The 27,945-nt window shown below is 37.2% G+C and overlaps 1 protein-coding gene across 4 annotated transcripts in view; it reads left to right on the top strand.

The window, feature by feature from the left end:
• mtor (mechanistic target of rapamycin kinase) overlaps positions 1 to 27,945 on the top strand; it is a 344,442-nt gene that overhangs the window by 257,075 nt on the left and 59,422 nt on the right. For all 4 annotated transcript variants that reach the window (XM_067394176.1, XM_067394175.1, XM_067394174.1 and 1 more), the window contains 7 exons: positions 306 to 423; positions 5,662 to 5,859; positions 6,335 to 6,435; positions 7,201 to 7,297; positions 7,670 to 7,768; positions 9,160 to 9,282; positions 11,479 to 11,661. In XM_067394176.1, the coding sequence (XP_067250277.1) occupies positions 306 to 423; positions 5,662 to 5,859; positions 6,335 to 6,435; positions 7,201 to 7,297; positions 7,670 to 7,768; positions 9,160 to 9,282; positions 11,479 to 11,661 (919 nt within the window). The remainder of the gene's footprint in view (positions 1 to 305; positions 424 to 5,661; positions 5,860 to 6,334; positions 6,436 to 7,200; positions 7,298 to 7,669; positions 7,769 to 9,159; positions 9,283 to 11,478; positions 11,662 to 27,945) is intronic.

Below are 27,945 nucleotides of genomic sequence, written 5' to 3' on the forward strand. Positions count from 1 at the left end.
TTTTGATACTGATTTTAAGTGATGATTAGGGTGTTTAACTTGGTGACTACAACACAAATACAACATACACATACCAGTAACGAGTGAGTTGCTGACATTTCCTGGTAGCCAGGGCTCCTTGCCCACATAGCCATCAAATTCTGTCCCCCACGAAAAAACACCTAATAAATGAATGAAGCCATATACCTTTAGTGGAATGCTGTCCCTGCTTTCTTGGTTGTTTAGGCAAGTTTATTTGTGTAGTGATAACTGGAAACACACAAGACATTTTCCACATTTTTCGAATGTGTTTCTCCTCTGTGCAGGTGTTTTCTGAAGCTGGGGGAGTGGCAACTCAGCCTTCAGGGTATCAATGAGAGTACCATCCCTAAAGTGTTACAATATTACAGTCACTCAACGGAGCATGATCGCAACTGGTACAAGGTATGTTAACTTCACAAACTTTAAATGTATGTGGATAAATCTCATGAAACCTGTCAAGAACATGTCCACATTGTCACTCCAAAATCTTCATTCATCCTCATTAGATGTTTGATATCAAGTATTTTTTTAAATACTTAAAAATTTAAATAATACAGTTTGAGACAACAAATACAAATCCTTCTTAAATTACTTCAAATTCAAATTCAAATTCAAAAACTTTATTGTCTAGCCCCACAGGGGTAGAAAATTGTCTTCAGACAAGGCTCGACAACAAAAAACATTAACACAACAACAGAACAAACAATCAATATTTAAAAAAAAACAAAAAAAAACTTCACAACAAAACAACAACAACTCATCTTACAATCCTATTTAAAATATCGATGGCTGTCGGTACAAAGGTCTTCTTATACTTAGCCTTTTTAATCAGGGGTACTTTGTACCGTCTACCTGATGGAAGTATTGGAAATGAACTATTAAGTGGATGAGATGTATCTGCCAAAATGGCGGAAGACTTTCTTTTTACTGCAACAGTATAAAGGTCAGACAAAGATACTTGCTTTGCTCCAATAATTTTACCAGCCATATTTATAATCCTTAAAAGTTTGTTCTTACATTTAACAGAGAGAGAATTAAACCAGGACACCATGTTAAAAGTGAGCACAGACTCAATAAGAGATTTATACACAACTATCAAAATGTCTTTTTCAATATTTAAACTTCTCAGTTTCCTCAGTAAGCCTAGACGTTGGTAAGCCTTCTTAAAGACACCATCTGAATGTTTCCCAAACATAAACTGGGAGTCAATCTCTGTACCCAGATATTTAAAAGATCCCACCTGTTCAACTACCTCACCATTAATTATCAAAGGTTTAAAAAGTGTACATGCATTGCTAACCCCACAACACATTTCCTTAGTTTTATTTATATTAAGCTGCAAGGAACTCTGCTCAGTCCACAATGCAAAGGCATTAACAAAGTTAAAATAACTGTCCAGTGATTGGGTATCCTTCACACATCCCACTAGTGCCATGTCATCTGCATATTTTAAGAGCATCAAATTTTCATCATAACAGGTTATCTCATTTGTGTAAATTGAGAAAAGAATTGGGGATAAAACACATCCCTGTGGGAGACCAGTTTTCAAAACCACATTTCCAGACTTTCTACCATTCACCAGCACATGTTGGGGGCGATCCTGTAAGAAACTGTTAATCCATAAAATCAAGGTTTGATGCACTTGTAATTCCTCCAGACGCCTTAAAAGTGTGTTTATGTTCACTGTGCATTCTAATTATCAATTAGAAATAACAATGTAGGATTTAACAATTTTAGGAAACATTCAAAACAATAAAAAGAGAATGTAAATTAAATCTATATTATGTAATCATATTAAAAGCACCATCACACTAATATGTAAGTGTGATACTGCTTTCATACAACAAATAAGCAATTATTTAGTAATTTTAGGGGCATTGCCAGTCTGTTTTTGCTTGACAAGTAAAAATAGTTTTAAACAAAACCAAAGCAGGATTTTACCCTAAAGGGTTAGTTCATCCAAAAATGAAAATTCTGTCATTAATCACTCACCCTCATGTCGTTCCACACCCGTAAGACCTTCGTTCATCTTTGAAACACAAATTTACATATTTTTGATAAAATCCGATGGCTTAGTGAGGCCTCCATTGACAGCAAGATAATTACAATTTTCAATTGCCCAGAAATCTACTAAAGACATATTTAAAACAGTTCATGTGACTACAGTGGTTCAACCTTAATGTTATGAAGCAATGAGAATATTTTTTGTGCACCAAAAAAAAAAAAAAAAATTAAGACTTTATTCAACAATATCTAGTGATGGGCGATTTCAAAACACTGCTTCATGAAGCTTCGAAGCTTTACGAATCTTTCGTTTCGATTCAGTGGTTCGGAGTGTGTATCAAACTGCCAAATTCATGTGAACCATTGAATTTTCAAAACATTTCGAAACACTTATGACGTAACAAAGCCTCATTTACTGAACTCACCTGACTTTGGCAGTTTGATACATATTTGTATTTATGTACAGTACTGTGCAAAAGTCTTAGACACGTCAGTATTTTTACCCCCAAAAAGGGTTTTAAGCCAGTTACTTATATATTTTGTTGTAGTGTGTCAGTAGGAAATATCAGTTCACATTTCCAAACATTCATTTTGCCATTAATTGTAATAATCCAGTTAGGGCTGGGCGATATGGCTGAAAACTATATCACGATATCAGTGTTTCATATCGGTCGATATCGATAATTATTGATATTTTTTATGACCCATTTAAAATAAGGACCAGGAGAAAAATATATTACATTTAAACATTTTTATTTTAAACTTAACCTTCCTCTGATCATAATCCCCTCAGTTATTAAGACAGAAATGTCAACAACCATGGAAAACTCAAATAATTAAAATGTAAACATAAGTCTAAAGTAGGGTGACCACACGTCCCGCATTTTGCGGGACAGTCCCGAAATTAGGAGCTTTGTCCCGCAAGACTTAAGTAGTGTCCCGCATTTAATTTATGTCTAATTTTTTTCATCCCTGAAATTACAATACTACAGTAAGAAATGAAATAAAAACTGTGAGCATTTAAAAATCTATTTGTGCAGCCGTCATATTCTAGCTGTGAAAATAACCAACCAGCGCAATCATAGAGAGAGGTTTTCCCGCTGATGACAACTGAATGGACAGCGCCTCATCAAAGTCGGTAAACACAACTACAAGGATTTCATCTTCCATACTGGATAAGAACCTCAAGAGCTGCTCAAAGCTGCCCAAATCGATGATTTAAAGCATGTAATAATCATCCATTCTGGTGGCAAATATTTCCAACGAACGGCGGCGATCAAGCGCCACACACGGAAATGGTCGAGCACCTACAGAAAAACGAGATATTCTCCATTTGTTTTAACCAATACAAAAATTGTGAAATTCAGACACGACTTTCTTCTTACGTTTATATTTTATTTAATGCGGGTTCTATGGCGTTGTTATATTGAAAAATGTCGAGAGCGCATCAAATGCGCGAGCAATCTCTCCACTCACAGGCGGATTCCCTTGCACAAAACTGGACGCGCGCGCTCTCGCTCAGATATTACATCTGCGAGCTCAAACTTTTGTCCTCCTGCATGTGCAGCCGTGAATCTTGAATTGTCTTCTCTCCAGGATTTAATGTTGCCATAAGCGCAACATTATAGTGTGGGCACCCACCGGCAGAAACATTTATCGGCGCATATGCCAAGTTTGCCAACAAATGTAAATCAATATTTACATAGCGTAATAGTTTTAAATTTATCTGTCTCATGTGTCCCGCATTGTCCCGCAAAATCACATCTACTGTCCTGCAACAGATCAATAATCAGGTGGTCACCCTAGTCTAAAGTCACAATGAACACATTTCCTCTTTTATTTACAATTTCCTCGCTCGCTGCGGCACTCATTTTCTGCTTATCAGTCGCCAGTTACTGAAGGGGAATCCAGCAGAGCAGCACGAGACAACGATGTGGCGCAACCAAAATTTATACTGTTACATGATTGGCTGTTAGCGTGTCACTCCCTACGTTGCTAGGTTACCAGAGAGCAAGTGCCTTTGTTAATGCAACCAAACTTGCTTCGCAACCTCTGTTTTCTTCTGACGAAGAATAAAAATATCGAACGTTTTATTGAACACATTTTTTTATTGATATCGATCACGTGTCTATCGCGATACATATCGTTATCGTTTTATCGCCCAGCCCTAAATCCAGTGAGATTTTTGTATGCACAAGGAGTCTGACAACAGCCTTTGCTCCACAATGAGATCTGATCTCACCATCATCAAATACGTCTGTGATTACATGAAGAAACAGATGAAACTGAGACAAACTACATCCAGAAGAACTGTGGCCGTGTCTCCAAGACACTTGAAGAAACCCACCTGCAAAGCTAAAGCTGTTTTAAAAGCAAAGGGTGGTCACACCAAATATTGATTTGATTTGGTTAATATAAGTTAATTGATAAATAAAATCTATTCATGACAGTATTTTTGAACGCATCCTCACTTTACAGCATTTTACACAAGTGCCTAAAACTTCTCACAGTACTGTAGCTTTGTAGGTCAGTTTCTTCAAGCATCTTGGAGACATGCCCACAGATCTTCTGGATTTAGTTTGTCTCAGTTTCAGCAGGATAATGTGCCCTGCCAGTGCCACAAAGCAAAAATGGTTCAGGAATGGTTTGAGGAGCACAACAACGAGTTTGAGGTGTTGACTTGGCCTCCAAATTCCCCAGATCTCAATCTAATCGAGCATCTGTGGGATGTGCTGAACAAACAAGTCCGATCCATTGAGGCCCCATCTCGCACATCTTGGTGCCAGATACCACACCACAGGGGTCTAGTGGAGTCCATGCCTCAACAGGTCAGGGCTGTTTTGGCAGCAAAAGTGGGACCAACACAATATTAGGTGGTCATAATCATTACAAAGCAGTGATGTTTTAGCATAATTCAGATAATGGATGTGATTTGTGATTTTGTCTCATAATCTAGCCATGTCTTGTCACTGTTGTGCAACATCTGTTGTGCTTGTCGCTGAAATTTTATTGCATTCTCTCTGGTTATCGCATCATGTCTGGTTAAATTGCAGCCTTTTTAAATGTAAAAAATAAATCCAAGAAAAATCATGTAAAATCCGTTTCCAGCTTTAATACAATATTAAAAACCAACTAATTTAAATAACAGACAGAAACTTTTAAGGAAAAAATAAAGAAAGTAGTATTATAAAATACTTAAAATAACCTGGTTGCACAAATGTGCACACCCCACATCTAATACTTGATTTAATTACTTTTTGCTTTCTGCTTTTAATACAGCTGCCAAACCTTTTGAATAAGAGTCTATCAACTCATCACACTTTTGTTTGTAATTTTTTTCCCCCCACTCCTTGCAAAAGAGCTTCAAATCATATTGAGGGGGGATCTCCTGTGTACATCCCTTTTCAAGTCAATCAAGATTTTTTTTTTGGGGGGGTGGGGGGGGGGGTGGATTGTTTACAGCTCAGTGTTATTTATCCTGTAGCTGTCTCTTTGCAGTTTACATTTTTTTCACTATCACATGGATTGAAAAAAGCACGCTAACCACAATAAACTGTTCAGTAAAGTTATTTGTGTTTGGATCTCTGATGTTTTCAATTTTGTCAAAATCTGAGATAAAGGATATTGCCTCTGCAGGCCTGGCATGCTTGGGCAGTAATGAACTTTGAGGCTGTGCTTCACTACAAGCACCAGAACCAGGGCCGGGATGAGAAAAAAAAACTACGACATGCAAGCGGTGCCAGTGCCAACAGCGAAGCCAGTAACAGTGACAGTGAGGCAGACAGCACAGAGCACAGTCCTGTACCCTCCCCTGGACAGAAGAAAGTCAATGAGGTGAGGACCAAGCCAGACATAAACACTGAAGTATTATTAGAAGCTTGTGTGCAAAGCTTCTCCAATATTCGCCTTTACAGCATTTCCAAACAACTTGTAAACAATTTTCTAAAACAAGTAAACAAGTCTAAAACAAGTAAAAAAGTTTAAACAATAAAATGGAGTTGGCATCTTTCGTCCTCCAGTGTGTTTATAGTGCCATATGAACAAATCTACAGACTGTTGCTATTAACAAGGTATCAACAGTTCCAAACCTGGAATTGCATGGAAAGTAAAATAATGTTTATTAACAGACATTTGGGCGAATAAACAGCAAATGCATTGATATTCAGTCCCAAGATCTTGAAGTCAGAAACATGAAGTTAGCACATGCAACACACTTAAAAGTGTATACAAAGGAAATTACATGGATTTACATATGAAATTATTTTTATGTTGACATTGATGTAATTAGATGGGGTTTTTTATGTTGCAGGATTTGTCCAAGACTCTCCTGCTGTACACAGTGCCTGCAGTACAAGGATTCTTCAGATCTATCTCACTTTCACGTGGAAATAACTTACAGGACACACTGAGGTAAGTCAGCACTAAGTAGTCTAGGCGACAATACACTATATTGCTGTATAAAATATGTACATTTCTAAGTCTGTTTAGAGGCTTCAGTCTTGTTTTAAATTGTGCTGAAACTAATTAAGAATTTTACAACTTACTGACCCACATATGACAGTTAGCCGGAAGCAATGGTTTATAGTTTAAGCTGGTCTAGAGCAATATAGAGCTAAGTAGTATCATCAACAATGAAAGGTAGTTCCATGTTTTTTGATAATCTCCTAGAGGAATAATGTACAAGCAAAACAACAGAGCTCTCCAAAATTCAAAATAAAACAGTAGTTTGACAAGAACAGTCTATGTATTCTGACCATCTTCATAAATGTTGTTTATCTGCAAAAACAATAGGGAATAAAAGACAAACATAACTTCCTTTTCATGCCGACTTTAATAACTGCCAGCATGAATGTTCTCGGAACATGTCCTAAGAATACAGTTCATAGTATTGAGGATTTTGAGAAGAGTTCTAAAACCACAGGAAGCACCTTTTTAGTAGTTTAGTGGGCATTTTGATGCTGTAATAAGTTTTGTTGGTTCTTCCTGACCTATAGCAGTGAAAGACAGAAGCTGCTCTTAGGGGGTGATATGAATGAGATGCTTTCTCCGAAAAAAGTAATAGATACTTCTGTACAGCACCTCTCAAACAAAAAAACATTTTGAAATGTATTGAATTCAACTACAATTCATGGAGTAAAACTGTGTATGACAATGTATTTGTTCCTTTACATTTAGAGTCCTGACCTTATGGTTTGATTATGGGCACTGGCCTGAGGTGAATGAAGCTCTAGTTGAAGGTATTAAGACCATTCAAATAGACACCTGGTTACAGGTAAGACCATTTCCAGCTTTCTATTCATAAGCAGGGTCCTAATTGCAACAAAAATAGTCACAAGTTAAATAATTAATGTCTATTGCCATTTGCAGCAGCACTTTGTGTACACATGTGGTTTCATCAGATTTGATTAGATTTGTAGATCTGCACATATCTAGCAAAATGTATTGGTTTTATATACTTAATTCATTAAGTCTTATTATTTTCCTTAATTTTGCTGCTCAAACAAATGGCATGTTGGTTTAAGAATGTTTACATGTTTTTACTTGAAAACAAGGCAAAAAATACTGGTACTGAAAAGTAAAATTGCTAAATGGCAGAATTTTGCTTAAAATCACTGCAAAAAGAATCTTCCTCCTTTGTAATCAGGTTATACCTCAGCTGATAGCGCGAATCGATACACCACGTGCGCTGGTGGGACGTCTTATTCACCAGCTACTCACCGACATTGGCCGCTACCACCCTCAGGTATACATAAAAAATTATTTATGATCACTATGCATTCATTATATTAATGCACATAGAAGCTCCATCTCCGTGATAAAGGCACACATTTATCATCTCGCATCTTCTTATTTAAAAAAATCTGGTGAAAATCGCTTTGTTAGATGTGCTCTGCTGGAAAGCTACATACTGTGGAATAGAGGTCTGATAAGTGACGGAATTCCTGCACCATAAAATTGGATGCTCTTCATGTGCAAGATTATTTCCTTTGTTTTTCTTAATGTCTTCTTTTGTTATTCTTAATGAGATTTGACTAACTTGAATTTGTTTATCATGATGTCAGCCTTTTGGTCTAAAGGTTGAAATTTACATTTACTTTTAATTTATTCATTTACCAGACACTTTTACCCATAGCTAACAATACAAAGTTTCAAACATTGTCTAGAGTAGTAGGATTTAAGAAATAATGAAATAATGATTATCATAGAAGATAATTGTTATTTTAAAGAGTCAGCAGGATGCCGTTAAGTGCTCACGGAAGAGATGAGTATTCAGCTGTTTCTTGAATGTTGTCAGGGATTTGGCAGGGAGATCTTTCCACCAGCAAGGAACATTGAATGAAAATGTCTGGAAAGTGATTTTGTGCCTTTCTGTGATGGTACTGTGAGGTGGCGTTCACTCACTGACTACAGGATTCTGGAGGGGATGTTTATGTGGTTTGGATACCTCCCCCTTCTAGAAAGCCTTGAAATACCTACCTATGAAAAGATTCAAACCATCGAAGTGGAGTTTATATTATTCCCAGTGATGAGAGGGTCAGAGGGACAAAAGGATCTGATCTAGCAGAATGAGAAAAAAACAATTGGAATCAGCTTATGCAATCTACAGGGCTTCAGTTACAGATAAAAAGACAGTTTCCTAAATCCTGACTGGTTTTTGTCCAGTCAGTTGTTCAGTGAAAAGAAAGGTGATATCTGGTTGAGAACAACTCATTCGAGTATTTTTGCTATGACTGGGAGGAGAAAGACAGGTTTGTTACTTTATACAAGTGAAGTGTTTAGTGTAGGATTTTTAAGCAGTCAGTTTATCCAAGCCTGCATGAATGTGGTGGTTATTTCTTTTTGGAGACAATACTCCATTTATCATGCACTTTGAAACTTTTCAGACCTTTTACATCCACAAACAGCTATATTACACATAACATGGAAAGTAATATCTCAAAAATCATAATAGGGGAATAATGTCATAGTTTTGATGACTTCATTTATATTCTAATTCTAAAATGTAATAAATAGTCATGACGAAGAATGAGTAGGTGTGCCAAAACTTTTTACTGGTAGTCTGCATGAATCATAAACTATGGAATGTGCCCTTTGTTAGCAGTACTTTGATTCTTTCTGTTTGCACACTTAAAGGCTTTGATTTATCCACTCACTGTGGCCTCCAAGTCCACCACCACTGCCCGCCACAATGCAGCCAACAAGATTTTGAAGAACATGTGTGAGCACTGCAACACGCTGGTCCAGCAAGCAATTATGGTATGAATGCACATTCAGTTTGACTGTCTGAATAATAAATGTTTTATTAGGTTCACATTGGCCCTTGACTATGTTCCACTCCCTCTTGCTTTTGCTTGCGCAGAAAAGATTTACAGAATGTGCTTTATGAATGAGCTGGAGATTTCCATAAACAGTGAGTTTTTTCTGTGAATGTGAATTTGTAAAGGTTTTTAAAAACCTATCCAAGCTCACTCTCAGACATGTACTCACTCATCTCGTCACTTGCAAACACCACCTGCATTCTCCTCTGCCAAATAAAGTGAAAATATGTTTCCAACAGTTTTGTTTGCATTGCCAGTGGGGCCAAGAAGCTGGAATGGTTTAATGATTAAAATATCTTTATTACTGTAATGGGACAGACTATAGTTTATTACCTTATTTTATTTTTTTATTTTTTCAAGAAGATTTTTGTTTCTGCTTCTGTCTTGTCTCTTTTGTCTATTGCAGGATTATAATACATTTCATTATGTCAACAAATTGCTCAAAGAATATAAGCATATCCTGCAAATTAGTAAAAACAAAGCTTGAGGGTTCCAGAACATTATTCCTGTTCTCTGGACATTCAGCCTTCAGTAACTTTGGCCATTGCCTTGGTCTTGTTCCTCCATGCACAATATTTTGGGCTGCTGGACAGAACCAAGCACATTTGAGTGTTCCACACACCACTTGCTGGCTGTCTTCAAATCTGCTATGAATTGATTCTGTGAAATATACAGCTCATGAGTACAAGGGAGTTGTAATGGCAATAAACCAAAAACAATAATGATAACATTGCATGATTGTATATATATATATATATATATATATAGGACCTGTTACGTTTTTTATGTAGCACCATTTATACAGCAGCAGCTTGCCAACATGCTTCAGAGTACCACAAAAAAAAACAAAAAAAACAAATAGAACAAATTTTAATAAAACAAAAAACAATGTCTACAATGAAAATAAATAAATTAAAAGTCATAATCATAAAAAGCATATAATGATTAGAATGTATAGATGCCCACTGACAAGAATGAGTCAGAAACCTCAAGAATGTATAAAAGCTGAATGGCCCAGTAGTCATACTTAAAGTATTCACAATATGTTGTAATAATTTAGGGAACATTGCAATCAGAAGTAGTAAGCACTGCTCTGCTAACAACACCCAGTTCTTGTGGTGATTGAAGTGGTGCATTCTCCAATATAAGATGCAATATGTCTCTATTACCTCATCTGCATAAAAAATAAATACAATAAAATACAACCAAATGTATATTACATTTAGTCTCTCTTAATTTTAAAACTGGCTTTTTAAAGAGAATTGGCTTTTTTATGTATTAAATTTTATTAAACATTAAATGTTTTGTTTCCAAAATCACATTACGTATTTTCCTATTAAAGACACTACATTTAGTTGTAATTTCATTCCATTTTTTAAGTCAACAACACATGTACTATCGCCTCCTCTGCCACATTTTTACTGTGAGATAGTAAAGTAAAACAAGTGGTAAACTATAGCCCACTGCTAATAATGTAAGTGATATAATTACTTTAAGACAATGTAAATATCATTCTGCCAAATTGTTTATTTTATGTATTCAAGATAGTACAGGAGTGGCATCATCCCAAAATCATAATAAATAGCCTAATGTCTAAACACAAAGAGCTTCAACTCATAAATTAATATAACTTTTAATGATTGTATATCAGCAATAAAAAGTCTAAACACAGCGTATAATTATGTATTGATAAAAATTAAGCCACTATGCATTGTTAGGTGATGTCGATCAGTGGAGAATGCAGGTGGCAATTACAAGTGACATGACTGTCAGAGGAAGCGCAAGAGAGTGAGAATGCAAGTCTGAGAATGTAAGTTCAAGTCTGCAGCCAGATCTTTCTCAAACTCACAGATCCTCAAGGGGATGAAACTCAAGGGGAGAAAAAGCTTGTCTGAAAACATGAATAACAGCAATTGCTAAGGTACAGGAGCAGTCTCTAAGGTACCTGGAAAAGTCATTGAAATTAATTAAATCTTCAAAGTCATAGAAAAATCATAAAAATGTTTTATTGTTATTGTATTTTTATTTTTATTTCGTATGCTGTGTCCTAAGCAATGTTTTTAAGGCTGAGCTTAGTCAAGGGTCGATTACAATCCAAAACATCTGCCAAAAGCTAAATTCAGTTTATGTTCAGGTAAGTGAGGAGCTGATCAGGGTGGCTATTCTGTGGCATGAAATGTGGCACGAGGGGCTGGAGGAGGCGTCACGTCTGTACTTTGGAGAGAGGAATGTCAAGGGAATGTTTGCCGTCCTGGAGCCCCTTCATGCCATGATGGAGAGAGGGCCACAAACTTTAAAAGAAACGTCATTTAATCAGGTAAAAATGCACTTTACATGCTTCACAAAAGGATATCATTCAAAACAGAGAAGATAAGAACTTTATGTGCTTACAGGACTCGTTACAATTATTTTACCACAGTTAATGGATGTTTTGAGTCTACAACAGTAGTAAAACCAGTGTAACATGACTTCTTGTGCATCTGCATTAATGTTCAGTAATATGTTTCCATTTTTCAGAAAATGTGTGCTTTATATATATATTCATGTCAGAAATGTATTACCATCGTTTCATCGGGTGTAAATCAAAAAATAAATTTTGATTTACACGCCTGGAAAAGTCATTAAAAATCATAGAATTTTTTATTATTATATTTTTATTTAGTATGCACTGTCCTAAAATATTTAATCAGAGTGCACTAAATTAAAAACACACAGTAAACATTGGTTTGTGGGGTGATTATTCTCAGTGTAGTGATCAAAGTCTCAAATCCACCATTAAGATGCTGTCTAGTTGCAACACACTTCTTCTAATAAATACTGTGAGGGCTGTGAGTCATACCTGTGTCCAATGATGGTATGAGAGAGACATGCTGGCAGTCAGGCAGGCATTAGCAATACACAGCAGAATCAAAAACAAATTGCTGGTAAATAAAAAAATAATCCTTGTGGTAATACAAATTGGACTTTGAGCTGTAGTAAGTGTTTGGGGGTTAATGGTCATTTAGGTCGAACATTGGATCCAGACCGAAAATTGAGCTCTTCCTACTGACATTCTACTGCATAAGCTTTCTATGTCCCGTGCAGATCTGTGCTGTTGGTGAAACCTTACAATGGCTACTTCTGCATCATCGATATCCTGAACTGATAGTAACATAGAACTTTAATATTTAATATTTTTGTAACATTTCTAAATTGTCCCTTGCCTAACAGCTCATCATTTTCATAGCATTCTTCCTTTTCTGGTCGAGTTGTATGAGTAAGTTGTTAAATTTGAGAATCCATGCTACAGCATTCCTAAGTTTATTCCAGCTTTAAAAGTAATTCAGGAATATGCTAGTATATTGTCAACTCTGTCCATGCAGCCACTGTTCCCATGACTAAGCAAAGACATTTGGAATATTTCCATCCCAGGCAAGGTTAAGTCTACATAACTTCTGTAAGATAGACTTTACTGTGAAGGTCAAGGGTGCAAGAAATCCCAAAGGGGCATATATAGAACTGACCACTGACAGAATTTCTTGTCTAGCGCATGGATTATCTTTAAAGGGTTAGTTCACCCAAAAATGAAAATTATGTCATTAATGACTCACCCTCATGTCGTTCCAAACACGTAAGACCTCTGTTCATCTTCGGAACACAGTTTAAGATATTTTAGATTTAGTCCGAGAGCTTTCTGTTCCTCCATGGAAAATGTATGTACGGTAGACTGTCCATGTCCAGAAAGGTAATAAAAACATCATCAAAGTAGTCCATGTGACATCAGTGGGTTAGTTAGAAGTTTTTGAAGCATCGAAAATACATTTTGGTCCAAAAATAACAAAAACTACGACTTTATTCAGCATTGTATTCTCTTCCGGAATCCTTTCCATTGAATTGATTCCATTGAATTGATTCCATTGAATCCTTTCATCTGTCAGCGTTGGTAATGCACTTTTACGTCGTTGTTTTTGGCGATTAGGACATCTGCGACATGCACACTTGTGCACCATTTTAAAAAATATAGCAATACCAAAATACAAACAATGTAGAATAGCTTGAATAGAGCGTGCGTCTCCCTCAGACTGTAAATGAAGCTCGGGCGCACTGGATAACACGTCAGCAGCGTCTTACATCAGCAGCGTCACTGCGGAGTCGTGAACCCGGATTGACAACAGACCCGAAAGAGAATACAATGCTGAATAAATAATAATAATGATGCATTTTATTTAACGGCGCCTTTCAAAACACCCAAGGTCACCTTACAGGTAAACAAGCAATAACAATATACATTATATAACAACACAACTTAAAACACACATGCATCATAGAGACAGTAAAATAAGTAGTAAATCATAAAAAAGCCTGTGTAAAAAGGTAGGTCTTAAGACGGGATTTAAAAGTATGCAGACTGTCAATATTACGGATATCGAGAGGGAGAGAGTTCCATAGGCGAGGGGCCGCATGACTAAAAGTTCTAGCTCCCATGGTAGTTAAGCGTATACGTGGTAAGACAAGAGAAAGTGTGAGTGAGGATCTAAAAGTGCGCGAAGGGGTGTAAATATGAAAAAGATCAGTAAGATATGGGGGAGCGAGACTGTGCAATGCCTTGAATGTGAGAAGCAGGATTTTAAAGTCAATTCGATATTTCACTGGTAACCAGTGAAGTCGCTGGAGAGTTGGTGAGATGTGCATGGTAGAAGGGGTTCTAGTAAGAACACGAGCCGCAGAGTTCTGAACCAACTGAAGTTTATAGAGAAGTTTTGAAGGAAGACCAGTAAGAAGAGCATTGCAGTAATCAATACGTGAAGTAACCAGTGCATGAATGAGAATTGCAGTATTGTTCATTGAAAGGGAGTGACGAAGGCGATTAATATTACGTAGATGAAAGTATGCAGTACGTGTAATATTATTAATATGGGCTTCAAATGAAAGTGTGCTATCCAGAATAACACCCAAACTCTTAACCTGTGAGGAGGGATAAATGGGATGCTGATCAATATCCACAGAAATACTGTCAGATTTAGTCAGAGTGGATTTTGTCCCTACAAGTAGGACCTCGGTTTTATTATTATTAAGCTTAAGAAAGTTAGCTGAGAGCCAGTCTTTAATTTCAGCTAAACAATGGGACAAAGAAGGCGGTGGAAGAGAGTCAGAGGGTTTGGAAGACAGGTAGAGCTGGGTGTCATCAGCGTAGCAGTGAAAGTGAATACCATATTTCCTGAAAATGTGACCAAGTGGGAGTAGATAGATAATGAATAAGAGTGGGCCCAAAACAGAACCCTGAGGAACACCAGAAGTGACTGTAGATGATCTCGATCTGAAATGCTTTAATTGGACAAACTGGGTGCGACCAGAGAGGTACGATATAAACCAGGACAGGGGTGTGCCAGTGATCCCAATAGAAACTAACCTGTCAAGGAGTATCTTGTGCGAGATGGTATCAAAGGCTGCACTCAGGTCGAGAAGGACAAGTATGGTTAATAAACCAGAGTCAGCTGCCAACAACAAGTCGTTAGTGATTTTCACAAGAGCTGTCTCTGTACTGTGGTGAGGACGGAAGCCGGATTGAAAAAGCTCAAACAGTTTATTATTGGAAAGATGGTCATGGACCTGTGTTGCAACACATTTTTCCAGGATTTTAGAGATGAATGGCAAGTTAGAAATTGGACGGTAATTATCTAGGTTAGATGGATCAGCCCCTGGTTTCTTAAGGATTGGGGAAATAATAGCAGATTTGAAAGAGGAGGGTACAGAGCCAGAAGCAAGTGAACAGTGAATAATTTTAGTGATTAATGTAGATAATGATGGTATGCAGGCTTTGACTACGTGAGTTGGTAAAGGGTCAAGCCAACAGGTAGTAGACTTGGATTCCCGGATGAGACCCAGTATCTCCACCTCGGTCGGTAATAAAAAAGTAGAGAGAACAGCATGTGAAGACACTTGAAGGACTGAGCAACAGAAATTATGACCTGTATTACTAGTAAGTAATTGTTGGTGGATATTTTTAATCTTAGACTCGAAGAAAGTCATAAAATTGTCGCATAGTGTGGTAGAATACATATCTGAAGGCAAATTATCCGGTGGTCGTAGAATATTTTTTACCACAGAAAAAAGTGATCTTGAGTTCCTGTCTCTGGCTCCAATTAAATTAGAGTAATAGTCGGATTTAGCTTTAGACAGTGCATCCTTGTAAAGTTGGACATGTTCAGAAAGCATTTGTTTATGTACAGTGAGACCCGATTTGGCATGCAGACGCTCTAACCTACGACCTTTAGTTTTAAGTTGACGAAGTTCTGGAGTAAACCATGGAGCAGAATGGTTAAAAGAAACAGTCCGGGTTTTCACAGGTGCATACACATCCAAAATCTCAGTTAGTCCATTGTTATAATAAGAAGCCAGTACATCAGCATCAGAAAAAATAGCTTTGCTGGAGAAGATGGCAAGTTCATCAGCAAAAGAAGACACATCAATGTTCTTAATGTTCCGAAATTTGATAGAACGACACAGATTTACCTTAAAGACTGTCAGTTGGGTGCAAAACGACACAAGCAGATGGTCTGATATGGACAAGTCAGAAGCAGTACAATTATAAGGAATTATGCCAGAACAGCAGATGAGATCGAGGATGTGCCCTTTAGAATGAGTAGGCAAGTTAGTGAATTGCTGCATACCAAAACTATCCAGACAAGATAAAAATTCACTTGTACTTGTGTTATTGACATTATCTATATGAATGTTAAAATCACCCAACATGATAACATTAAGTATAAATAAAGTAGTAGTTTTTGTTATTTTTGGACCAAAATGTATTTTCAATGCTTCAAAAACTTCTAACTAACCCACTGATGTCACATGGACTACTTTGATGATGTTTTTATTACCTTTCTGGACATGGACAGTATACCGTACATACATTTTCCATGGAGGGACAGAAAGCTCTCGGACTAAATCTAAAATATCTTAAACTGTGTTCCGAAGATGAACGGAGGTCTTACGGGTTTGGAACGACATGAGGGTGAGTCATTAATGACATAATTTTCATTTTTGGGTGAACTAACCCTTTAAGGGGCATGTGAAATTTAAAAATATCCTCTTCAGCATACCACTGTACACCAAGAGCTCGCTCCACAGGTCTTCCATATCCAGGTCAAGTTCTTTCAACTCCTGTGCCCTATCAGCCTCAGTAATAAGCCTAAAACTGCTCAACGGTTACTGGTCCACTTTGTTCAATTGAAACCTCCAAATGCATAAAGTGCCTTCAATCCCTGATAAGGATGAATGGCATGAGCTTTTGTGTCCAAAGACTTCACAAAGTCATCCACATAAAAGTTGTTTAAGACTGAACTGGTTGCCTTACTGAGAAACATTCTTTGTTGTCCTTGGCTGTTCAGGGCATAGCTGGCACAATTACTGAGGCTGATAAGTGTGCTGAATAGGATCTTCAAATGTCATGTGTCCCTTAAAGATCAACTATGCACTAGATGATAAATTCTGTCCATGGTCAGTTCTATATATGACCCTTTGGGATTTTTTGCACTCATTACAGACTTTTACCGTACCCTAAGACATGTCACCTTCATCTAACACACCTGATTCAAGTCATCAGCTAATTAGTAGAGACTGCAAGAGTTGAATTGGGTGTGTTAGATGAGGGAGACATGCAAAATGTGCAGTGGTGGGGGGGGTCCCCAGGACAGGTTTGAGAACCACTGCCCTAAGACACCATTAAGGGAACATCAGGAGTCGTTCTTAGAGGAGGGGCTCCTGTGAAGTCTCATCACTGGACTGCTAACCCCCTCCAGGCAAGCAGGAGGCACCTTTCTCGAAGTGTGAAATCATCAGACTTTAACCCTCTGGGTTCTCAGGCTGAATTGGGGTGCTGGAGTAGTTTTGACATGCCCTGAAATTTGTGCTTTTTTCAGTTGCTTATAAACAAGTTAATGACAAAAGTCTCATTACACTGTATTCAGCACAAACTAGGCTACAATAATATGTGAGCTACAAGTATGTACATGTTTGTATTTTTGAGAGAATTACGTATATGCATGTGTAGCGAATTAACTCAAAGGGGAAATATTAATAATTATTCATAACTCATTATGATTATTAATTATGATTAATTATGAATATGTAAATCCGTTAATCGGATTAACTGGATGTAGCTACATTAAGATTAATATTACAATCAACTAACCTGTTCATCCAGTGAACACTCAGTGTTGATTGTTTATTAATTCTAAGAAGTGTTAATTTCCAGGTTATGGAAAAATAACATTCTTATTGTACCGTATTACTCATAGCAGGCAGTCGGGATCTAAATCACTTAAGAGGCAATTTATTAGCAGACGGAGTCAGAACCAAACATGCATTGTGCACAATCCTAATTAACTAACTCACAAACACATAACTAAACTAACAAACACATAACATAAAACAAAGGTCACACGCATATGAGTAATGAGTAATGATTGAGTTGAACCGGAAGAGGTACTGTTACTAGAGCTATAGGAAAAAGTCAAAGACAATCTGAAAAGGACTCATCAGTTTCTTTTAGCAATAGCAAAGGTAAGTCTTACAAATCAATACTAAATCGCTGTTTAGTGTTAAAATGTACGATACTTGAAAGATGCCTTTAGGCTGAGGAGCGTCGGATCGGCAGGTTGAGGAGAGGTCTTGAGGATTTCGTCTGAAGTTGTTGCCAGTCTTTTCTATATTGGATGTTGAGCACATGGCTGGTTTATAGGCCGAGGCTGGCAGGCCTCTTAAGTTTGATGCAGCCAATGAAGGTGTTGTATTTCCGGGTGACAACACACCCCCTTGTCGAGGCTTTTATGACCAAGCAGATTAACAAGCTGAGTCTTTGAATAAGAACTATTAAAGATTCTTGTAATACTTATGTGTTGCGCAGGTATGGACATACCGCATACACAAGCATTTAAATCTTCCCGATACGAATGCATAGACACTAAACATGGCATGATTGAATTTACCTTAAATGTATCATAAAACATACACATACATACGTTAATACAATGATTGTAATACAGCAACGGTAATAATGGATACCATTTCCTGGGACTGTGCATGTTCATTTATAGAACAGTCTGTCCATGTCATGATCACCAGTTGGAGTGCCCTAGGCAGCCACTAGAGGGCACTCCAACCCGGACTGTTCTTCACCCCATTTGTGAACTGCATTTCCCATAACCCACTTCCCGGACTAATTACCTCTTCATTGCACCCAGCTGTCTTGTGTTATGTTCATTGGTGTCTGTCTATTTATACTGAGTTTGTTCCTGCTTTTGTTATCGTGGTTTCATTTCATGTCACTGGCTTCCGTTTATTGTCACTGGATTCTCTGTTTGTTTTTCTTTGTTTTCTGTATGGACTGATGTTTCCTGGATTATGTTTATCGGATTGCCCCATTAAAGCTGCACTTGGATCTTACCTGTTTGTCTCTGTGCCATTTTGTGACAGTCTATACATTAATGCAAGAGAGTCTGTGTGGCTAATGCAGGAAAGATGCACGTTTTTGTGTGTCTCTTCTCTGCTCTCCATGCGGCATTTATTGGTGCAATAAAACTTGTAACTGAGAACTTCTCGGGGGATGGAAGCCAGACCCCAGAGTGAGCTTAAAACTATTGGTCAACTAACAAATAACTGTGTCTGATTTGTCTCAGTCATTACACATGGTTTCTGAAAAAATAAATAAGTCACTGAAATAAGGCCTTAAAATACATACTAAACATTTTTTCACAAGACTTTTGGCAACTGTATATTTCTGTCTAGAGTTTTAGCTTCAAAGTGATTTGAAAATCATCCTGCCTACTCAGTCACATAAAACAATGTAAAACAATGTTTCTAAACACTTTTTGTTTTGAAAGGCCATATGCGAGGATGCGTGAATCTTTATGAATAATGCTGTGATTCACACCTGAGGAGGTTAAGACCCTGCCCCTAATGAGCCACATAATGAGCCATTCAGTCAGGAATGTGACTGAGTGAACTAAGAAAGAATGCAATGACAAAAGAAATATATAATTTTTTGTTTGTAGTTAGAATATTGTGAACTATATAAATGAGTCAAAGACACATTTTGAGTACACAGTTATACCTGGAAATAAATCCTGTTTAAAGATATACGTGAACATCACATACCTGGCATTTGGTGTTTCTATCAGGGCTTAAAAATGAAAAAAAAAAAAAAAAAATTCAGTCGTTCCACTCTGAGCAGAATCGGTATTTTAACGTTTCTGTTCCAGCATTCCTTCGTATTATAAACGTTCCGAAACCGGTTTGATTAGAAAAAATAATGGTTAATAACGTTATTTTTTTATTTTATTTTTTATTTTTGCATGTAGCCTACTTAATAATAATCATAATAATTTATTTATTAAAAAACAAAGAGAGTGTATTTGCCATCTCACCCAATAGGCATACAATTATCTTTTATAACAAGATTCTGTCCAAATGTAACCCTATTAAACGAAAGGAAAAACAATGGTTTATAAATTAAAGTATTTTTTCAAGATATTTTAATGTTTGCTGCATGGTTAAAAATACCGACGCTATTCCTGAGAGGAAAAAAGTTAAGTCGCATAGGCCTATACGTTGCATTTTATTATTACATTCAGAAATAATGATAATAAAGTTATTGGTAAATAAAATAAAATGTAAAAGTAGCCTAGCCTACATAGCTTTGTTTATAATGTTTGTAAATATAAATTACGAACAAAACTGCCCTATATTATTTTACCTATCCACTTAGCCTATACTCCACAACAAAACCTCTAAAATTAACAGTTGGACTATTCAGGCTATATAAACGTCAAGCCAAAACGAATTAAAAAAATTATCTTTTCTTTTTTAACGCCATTCCAGCCTCTATTGCTATATTCAAGGTGAGAAACAGGTTTATTTATTGGAAATAAAACTGAATAAGATGCAAAACTAATTCATTTAAAGTGAATCTGTAGCCTACCTGTCTCATTCGGCACAAATCCAACTGTTTTCATCTTCGAGACGAATGCTAAACTATTATTTATTATATGAGCTTTGTACTTCACTCGCATTATCGACATCATCCTTCACATATAACAGCACAGTAAGGCGGTGGTCACGGGTGGTAAACTGCAGATTGTATTACAGAATTGAATTTAGCAGTGTAACATTTGGTTGATATTTAACAGGTTGCGATATCAAGTTAGCAATGCAATAATTAGTGTGCGTGTGTGAGGCGCCGGTGCGACCACTGGATTTGTTTTCCTTCTATAAGACAGTAAACTGTCTCTGTAATTTATGGTCATACTTCATACTGTTACAATACCACTGGTGTATAAAGCACACAACAAGGAGATAAGATCAAAACAAGTATTTTACTAGATAATCCAACTGGAGAGTACAGGAACAGGACAAGAACATACACCAAAGTATACACGAACGACACCCGACAACCAACTGAACAGAAACTGGAACTTAAATAGACAGACTGATTAACTCAAACGACAGACAGCTGTGATGAATTGGATTAGTGTCCATGGATACTGATTGTGGCAGGAAACTAGAATAAAGGAACATGTGACAGATGACAACAAACAAACAGAAAGTCCATGTGCATTACGCCCCCTCCCGGAAAGGCGCGTCCTCGTGCCGTAGAACGAGGGGAAGATGAAGATGGGATGCAGATGATGATGTAGGAAGTGGTTCAGGAGGCGGACGGCTCACCGGGAGGAGGCGGAATAAAGGAGTCCAGGGTGGTGCAGGAGGTGGTGAAGTATGGTGGATGGCCTTAAACAGGGGCTGCAGGATGTTGAGCCAGACCACAGCCAGGATGGTGCCCCACGGTGACGTTGATGGAGGGAGGAGCCATGGAAGGTAGTTGTTGACCGCCATGGGGAGGATCGCAGTCAACAACGGTGAGGATGGAGCCCACCGCGTAGTCGACGTGCTGAGGTGGTGGAGAGATGGTGAATATCCAAGCGGCCACAACAGAGCCACAGTGACAACCTCCGGCAATCGAGGAGGGGATCCGGAGGTCTGAAGACGCGTTGGAGCGACCGAGGGCGGAGACGGAGCATGAGGTAGGGCGGAGCAAGCCGTAGTGGAAGGGGTGGAGGACCAGAGAGCAGCAGATGTATGGTTGTAAGGCCGATGATCACCTCCGAGGTTGAGGGTGGAAGGAGCGCAGGAGTCAGGGCGATGGATGGAGGCAGCTCGAGACTGTCCGAAGCTGGAGGCGGAGCTTTGGGCTCCTCGTGCCCAGGAGAAGACGGATCCCAGCAGGCCCGAGATTATACCACGCTACTGAGAGGAGATGGTGTTGAAGGACTGTAGGGAGACGTAGATGACTGGATGGCACTGATGGTTGTGGGCTGAGAAACAGGCTGAAGTGTACTCGTGGGCTGCTGGAGCGGGCTCGGCGGAGGCTGGAGCGGGCTCGGCGGAGGCTGGAGTTCCATGCAAAAATCCACCAAAAAACTTACCATTCACAATCATCAGCTTGATCAAGTTGATCCTCGAAATGAAATTAAAAGTTGTGCTCTTCCTTTGAGGTAAATTCTTCCAGAATTATTCCCCACTGCATCTCAAAACGATGTACATGAATCTGACTAAGCTTGATGCATTTTTTCAAGTTGACGCGGGCATTCACTCGCATGGATCGCCTCAGGATTTGCCTTTGAATGCTGCGCGCTCTTCGTGGGTGTGGCAGCATTAGCGGATAGTAAGATGACTCATGTTTGTGTAATTAATATTCACTAAGGTACAGTTCATTTTCTGAGGACTATCAGAATGGACTTCATTGAGAAAGAGACTGTAGCTCGCGCATCATGTTAGTTTTCTTTATTTTGCAAAAAGCACAACATTTTGTTTTTACTGTGAGTGTACACAAAAGAAGACATTCTACAGTTTTTAATAATATATAACTCTTATTTGTATGTCCAAAATTCCCAGAGTATTTTGAGTCTCTTTCGCACTGGTAAGAAAAAAACCGACCCCTGAGTGTTAAGCACTAACTCCCACGTACCCTCCAGATCAGCAGGTGGCACCACTCTCCAACTTGAGCCTATGTTTCCAGTTGCTACAAAAACTAAGTTCTGTATTATTTAGTGTTTTTTGACTTTTGTGTCTGTATTGATTTCCCAGTTTTTGGAAGCTCAGCTTCTTATATTTTGTTGCACTTTTACTTCAGTAAATATTGTATTTTGTTGGAATCCTACACCTCACTGCTTTTTCCTCTGCTCTCAGGTTCATTCATTAGAGAGTTAGCTCAGTTAGTAAACTCTGACTTTGAACATGAGGCTTTGAACAGCCTATTTTCATCTTCTGCTTTAATGTCACTGCACTCTTCTCCATATACATACTGGTGAGCTTTATTTAATTTTTTACTTCATAATCATACTTCAACAGCCAGAATTTTATGATGCACAAGAACAAACCTCTTCCGGAAGCTCAAATGTTCTGCGTAACCAATGAGGTGCGTTACCATGTGTTACGCAGACTGTTCCAGAGGTTGGGCGCTAAATGGATGTACCGCCAGAATTTTGAGATCGCAGTGGACTTAAAGGACTATAATGGGATGAGCTTGCTCAAGTACCATAGAAGCTAAACTACTCAGGACTTTATAAGTAATTAGCCAGATTTAAAATGTATGCAACGTATAATAGGGAGGCGGTGCAGTGTTGACAGAAACGGGGTAATATGGTCATACTTCCTGGTTCTAGTAAGGACTCTATGCTACATTTTGGACCAGCTGGAGTTTGTTTATTGAGCATACAATGACAACCACCCAGTAAAGCCCCAGATAAAAGAATAGTCCTAGTACTGAGCCTTGCAATACTCCCTACTAATCTTGTAATCGATATACCTCTTCATTTACTAACACAAACTGATGACAGATAATTACAATTTGATCTATGCCATTTTCGAGCTTATTCAAAAGAATGTTGTAGTCGATAGTATCAAATGCAGCACTAAGGTCCAATAACACTATTAGGCCACATCCACACAAGGCCAGAGCTTTCCCTTTTTTTTCCTCATCTCACAAAATATCTGCGTACAGACGAAAACACTGAAACTGACTCAAAACGATGTAGTATACATGCCAGATCAGTATGTGGTGCTAAATGCCACAGAAATACACTAAAAACCTTGCTTGCTGTATACAAACTTTAATAAAGCTAAGTAATAAAGCTTTACTTTAGTAAAGCTAATAGGCTCAGTAGCTTCTGTGGCATGAACACAAGCATGTAGACCGCCATTGTTGTTGTTCATACTTGACGTAGCGGTGTCTGACTAGAGTTTAGACAACGTTCTATTAACAATGTTCTATTCACACAGATTTAATCCCTCATTTCTTTCATCAAACTTCTTTCTTCACCTTCTTTGAAACTGTATCAAATGCCCTTCTTGAAAAAAGAAAAAATTCAGTGAGCTTTACAATTCATAATTATTTATAAAACATTACATTCACTCCTAAGAACAGGTGTATCTATGGGCAAGCTAGCATGTTAGCTTAGCACACCAACAAAACAACAATTTATGAGATTATAACCATGTTTTTGCTCTAAACTTAAAAGTCAAGTGTTTTAAATAACCTTCTGTGATCTGATGTGGCTTCGGATCAAAAATTCTGACAAAAAATATACAGTCAAACCAAAAATTATTCAGACATTTTTGATATTTTTGATATATTTTTACTAGTGGGTACAGAACACTATAGTTCATTTATGTAAGTGAGGATTGCAAAATAAAGTAAACTGTCACATATTATACCCAAAAATTCTTCATACAGTGGACTAACAGTAAAATTTATAAAAATTTGGAACCAAAATTTATTCAGACACTTTGACCTGACCATGTTTTGCTTAAGTGTTATCTGACATATTTTTTTTTTCTGACACAGTTTAACTCTGAGATCTTGTCAAATTTTATTACCATTTTTTTTAAACTATAGTGGATAAACTGTATTAAAGGTGCTATATGTAAGATTTTTGCAGTAAAATATCCAAAATCCACCAGGCCAGTGTTATATATTTTAAATATATATTTGTAAACTTGAGTACTTACAATATCCCAAATGTTTCCAACTATTTGTAAATTGTGAGAAAATTGCAATTTTAACCAAGGCAATATTACACATTTTAATAGACAAGGGAACATCTGTTTTGATATATTTATAGACAGAAAACAAATTGTTGTTATATAGCTCAACACGTTTAGTCTTATTGTTTAAATCAGTTTTCTTGATTTTTTTTTCGAGTACCATGCTTTACCATGCCTCAGAGAAAAACACTATTTTGTCAAATAGCTAACATAGCATAATCAGATGCAGCTTTATTTTTATTAACAGTAATACATAATTTTCTCCATCATACAATACGTTTTAAAATTAATTGCATGCCATTTATCAACACAAGCCATCCAGCATTTAATATGACATTCTAAAATCGATCTGTCTTACTGCAGTGTGTAACAATGTCTCACAGCAGCCACCGAGTGAATGCACAAAGTAACGTTATAACATTTTCAACATACTCAAATGTATCTAATATGATAATCAGAGCTGCATTACCTCATACTCATGACCAGAAAAGCGGAAGTAGCGTCGGCGACTGTGACATAATAAAAGTTCCACTGCTCGTGAAGCATGTGTTGCGCAATCGCTGTCGCTTTTTGTCTCTAGCGGACAAAATTATTACATATTGTATCTTTAATGAATGAAATGTTCAAGGTGTCTGAATAAATTTTGGTTTGACTGTATTTTTTTATGGTAGGCCTATTCTGCAAATGTGAAAAGCTATGTCGATTAGCATTGCATTATTAATTTAATCTATTATTATGAAAATACCCTACATGGCATGAAGAACACAGATAAACCATATATTGTTGCAATTGTGTATTTATTGTCTTCAAAAGTGTCTATCTGCATGTTATATTCAGTGCGTCCCAATTTGCATACTTGTGCACTATTCTATGACATTTTTAATGCCTGTTCTTCACAAGTGCTATTTGTGGACAAAATGTGCACAGAGCGCCCTCAAGGCCCTTTCACACTGAACGCGATGCGAAAAAGCGAGGCTAATCGCAGAAGAAAGGACCTTTCACACCGAATGTGAAACGATTGATCATCATCTGCTAATTCACACCTGCACGCTAGGTGGCGCCGATCAACAGTGTATTTGTCCTTGGGTGTCTTGTATAATATGCAGTGTTAAATTAAGATGAATAATGTTTGGTACTTCATTAGAAACAAAATCTATCTGTAATGCTTACAAGAATACATCATAAAATATAATTAGAGGTACAGTTAGCATCAAGCTACATTTCAAAATGTATATGATTATTAATGTCTTTGTGATTATCATAATCATAACACTCATGCACATGGAAGAAAACGGACAGTGATCACATAATATACTGTGTGCAGAATTATTAGGCAATTTGATTTACCAATCATATTTTTTTTCTAAGCACATTTTACCAATTCCAATCCACATTAATCTTAATAACTACTATTAATATTGTTTTTAATCATTTATAAGTGATATATAATTGTTCATAAAGGCTGGAAATGAAAAATGCCTTATATTCAGGTGTGCAGAATTATTAGGCAGGTTTTCTTTTATAGGCAAAATGAGCCAAAAAAGAGATTTAACTCAGGCTGAAAAGTAAAAAATTATTAAATACTCATGAGAAAGATGCAATACTAGAAATTGCAAAGTTAAAGCATGACCAAGGGACAGCAAAATGCTCATTGGGTCAGCGGAGTCATACAAAAACAGGTGGAACAGAAAATACACATGTTAACTGCAAAATAATTAAGAATTAGGTGAAGAATTAGGTGTGAAACCATCAGGAACCCTTTAGTCTCCAGCACCACCTTTTTCCAGAACTGCAACCAACCTGGAGTCTCCAGAAGTGCAAGGTGTCAGGATCTCAGAGACTTAGGTTAGCTAAAGAATCCTAAAAAATGACCTGCTCTTAATAAGAATCACAAGCTGAAGTGTTATAAAATACATGAAGACTGGGTTTTTATAGGCCTTATAGACAGCTTGAGAGTGACTCCTGAAGGACCAGCACCACATCCTCTTGTACCACTGTTTGAAGAATTTATCTTCCAGAATCTAGCAGTAAGTTTTGGAAGATCATTTTTAGTCCATCTCTGCAAGATGGACATTTCAGGATAAGAGATGGACTAAAAGTGAACTCCCACATCTTACTGCCAGATTTTGGAAGATAAATTCTTCCTGACACCTTGGACTTCTGGAGACTCCAGGTAGGTTGCAGTTCTGGAAAATGGTGGCGCTGGAGACTAAAGAGTTCCTGATGGTTTCACCCTTAATTCTTCACCTTAATTCTTAATTATTTTGCAGTTAACATGTGTCTTTTCTTTTCCACCTGTTTTTGTATGACCCCGCTGACCCAATAAGCATTTTGCTGTCCCTTGGTCATGCTTTAACTTTACAATTTCTAGTATTGCATTAGTATTGCGTCCTTCTCATGAGTATTTAATAATTTTTGACTTTTCAGTCTGAGTTAAATCTCTTTTTTGGCTCATTTTGCCTGTAAAAGAAAACCTGCCTAACCTGAATATAAGGCATTTTTCATTTCCAGCCTTCATGAACAATTATATATCACTTATAAATGATTAAAAACAATATTAATAGTAGTTAAGATTGATATGGATTGGAATTGGTAAAATGTGCTTGGAAAAAAAATATGATCAGAAAATCAAATTGCCTAATAATTCTGGACACAGTGTACAGTGGAAAATGAATAGAAATTATATTCTGGAGGGGGGGATCCTCACTTTTTCGCGTTGTGCCCAGTGTGAATAGCCTCGATTAAAGAGTGTGATCGTGGCGAACATTCGCACCGAATTTCATGTTCAGTGTGAAAGGGCCTTCAGGCTTCCAGTATGAATTGAAAACAGTACAACAGTATCCAGCGCTCATAATGATTACAACAGCGCATTATGGGTAAAACTTCAATAAATATTACTCCTCTGTATAGAAATTTGACAAACATATGAGAATCCATCAATATTTCTCCAAATGTGCATGCTTTCGAGCTAAAAGCCCTGAGGGATGTTATTTTGTCAAGCATTTTCAAGACGAGGAATTTTTTTCTCAATTAATGTGGCTGACGTTCATATTTCAAAGAAACGTTTTTCATATTCATAACTCCTGACGCATATTAACAAATTACGGTCACTATAAGATTTTGAGAGTAAAACAGAACTCAAAAATTGAAGCTTAGATCTTTTTAATGATGTATAGTTTGTCAACACAATTACATTACATCTAGCAGTAACTTTACAGTAAGCTAATTTAACCCTCAAAAAAATTTCACCTTTTACATGTTATTGTAGGAGACCTCTAATGCAGAAATAAATGGGTTTTTACATTTTTGACATTTTAGTAAGTTTTTAGGGGAATGTTTAGCTATTGCAATGTTGGGCCTGTGGGTTAGCAGAATTTCAGTGATTTCATTCACTGTCTGAACAAATGTAGACAACATCTAAGGGTTCATTTGCAGGGTGTTCTGCTTATGTAGCCCCATAACAGTAGCCTATATATACATTAATAATCACACAATATTAATAATTGGACAAGTCATATTT

Source organism: Chanodichthys erythropterus, chromosome 9, assembly GCF_024489055.1.
Source record: "Chanodichthys erythropterus isolate Z2021 chromosome 9, ASM2448905v1, whole genome shotgun sequence".
Classification (NCBI taxonomy): Eukaryota; Metazoa; Chordata; class Actinopteri; order Cypriniformes; family Xenocyprididae; genus Chanodichthys; species Chanodichthys erythropterus.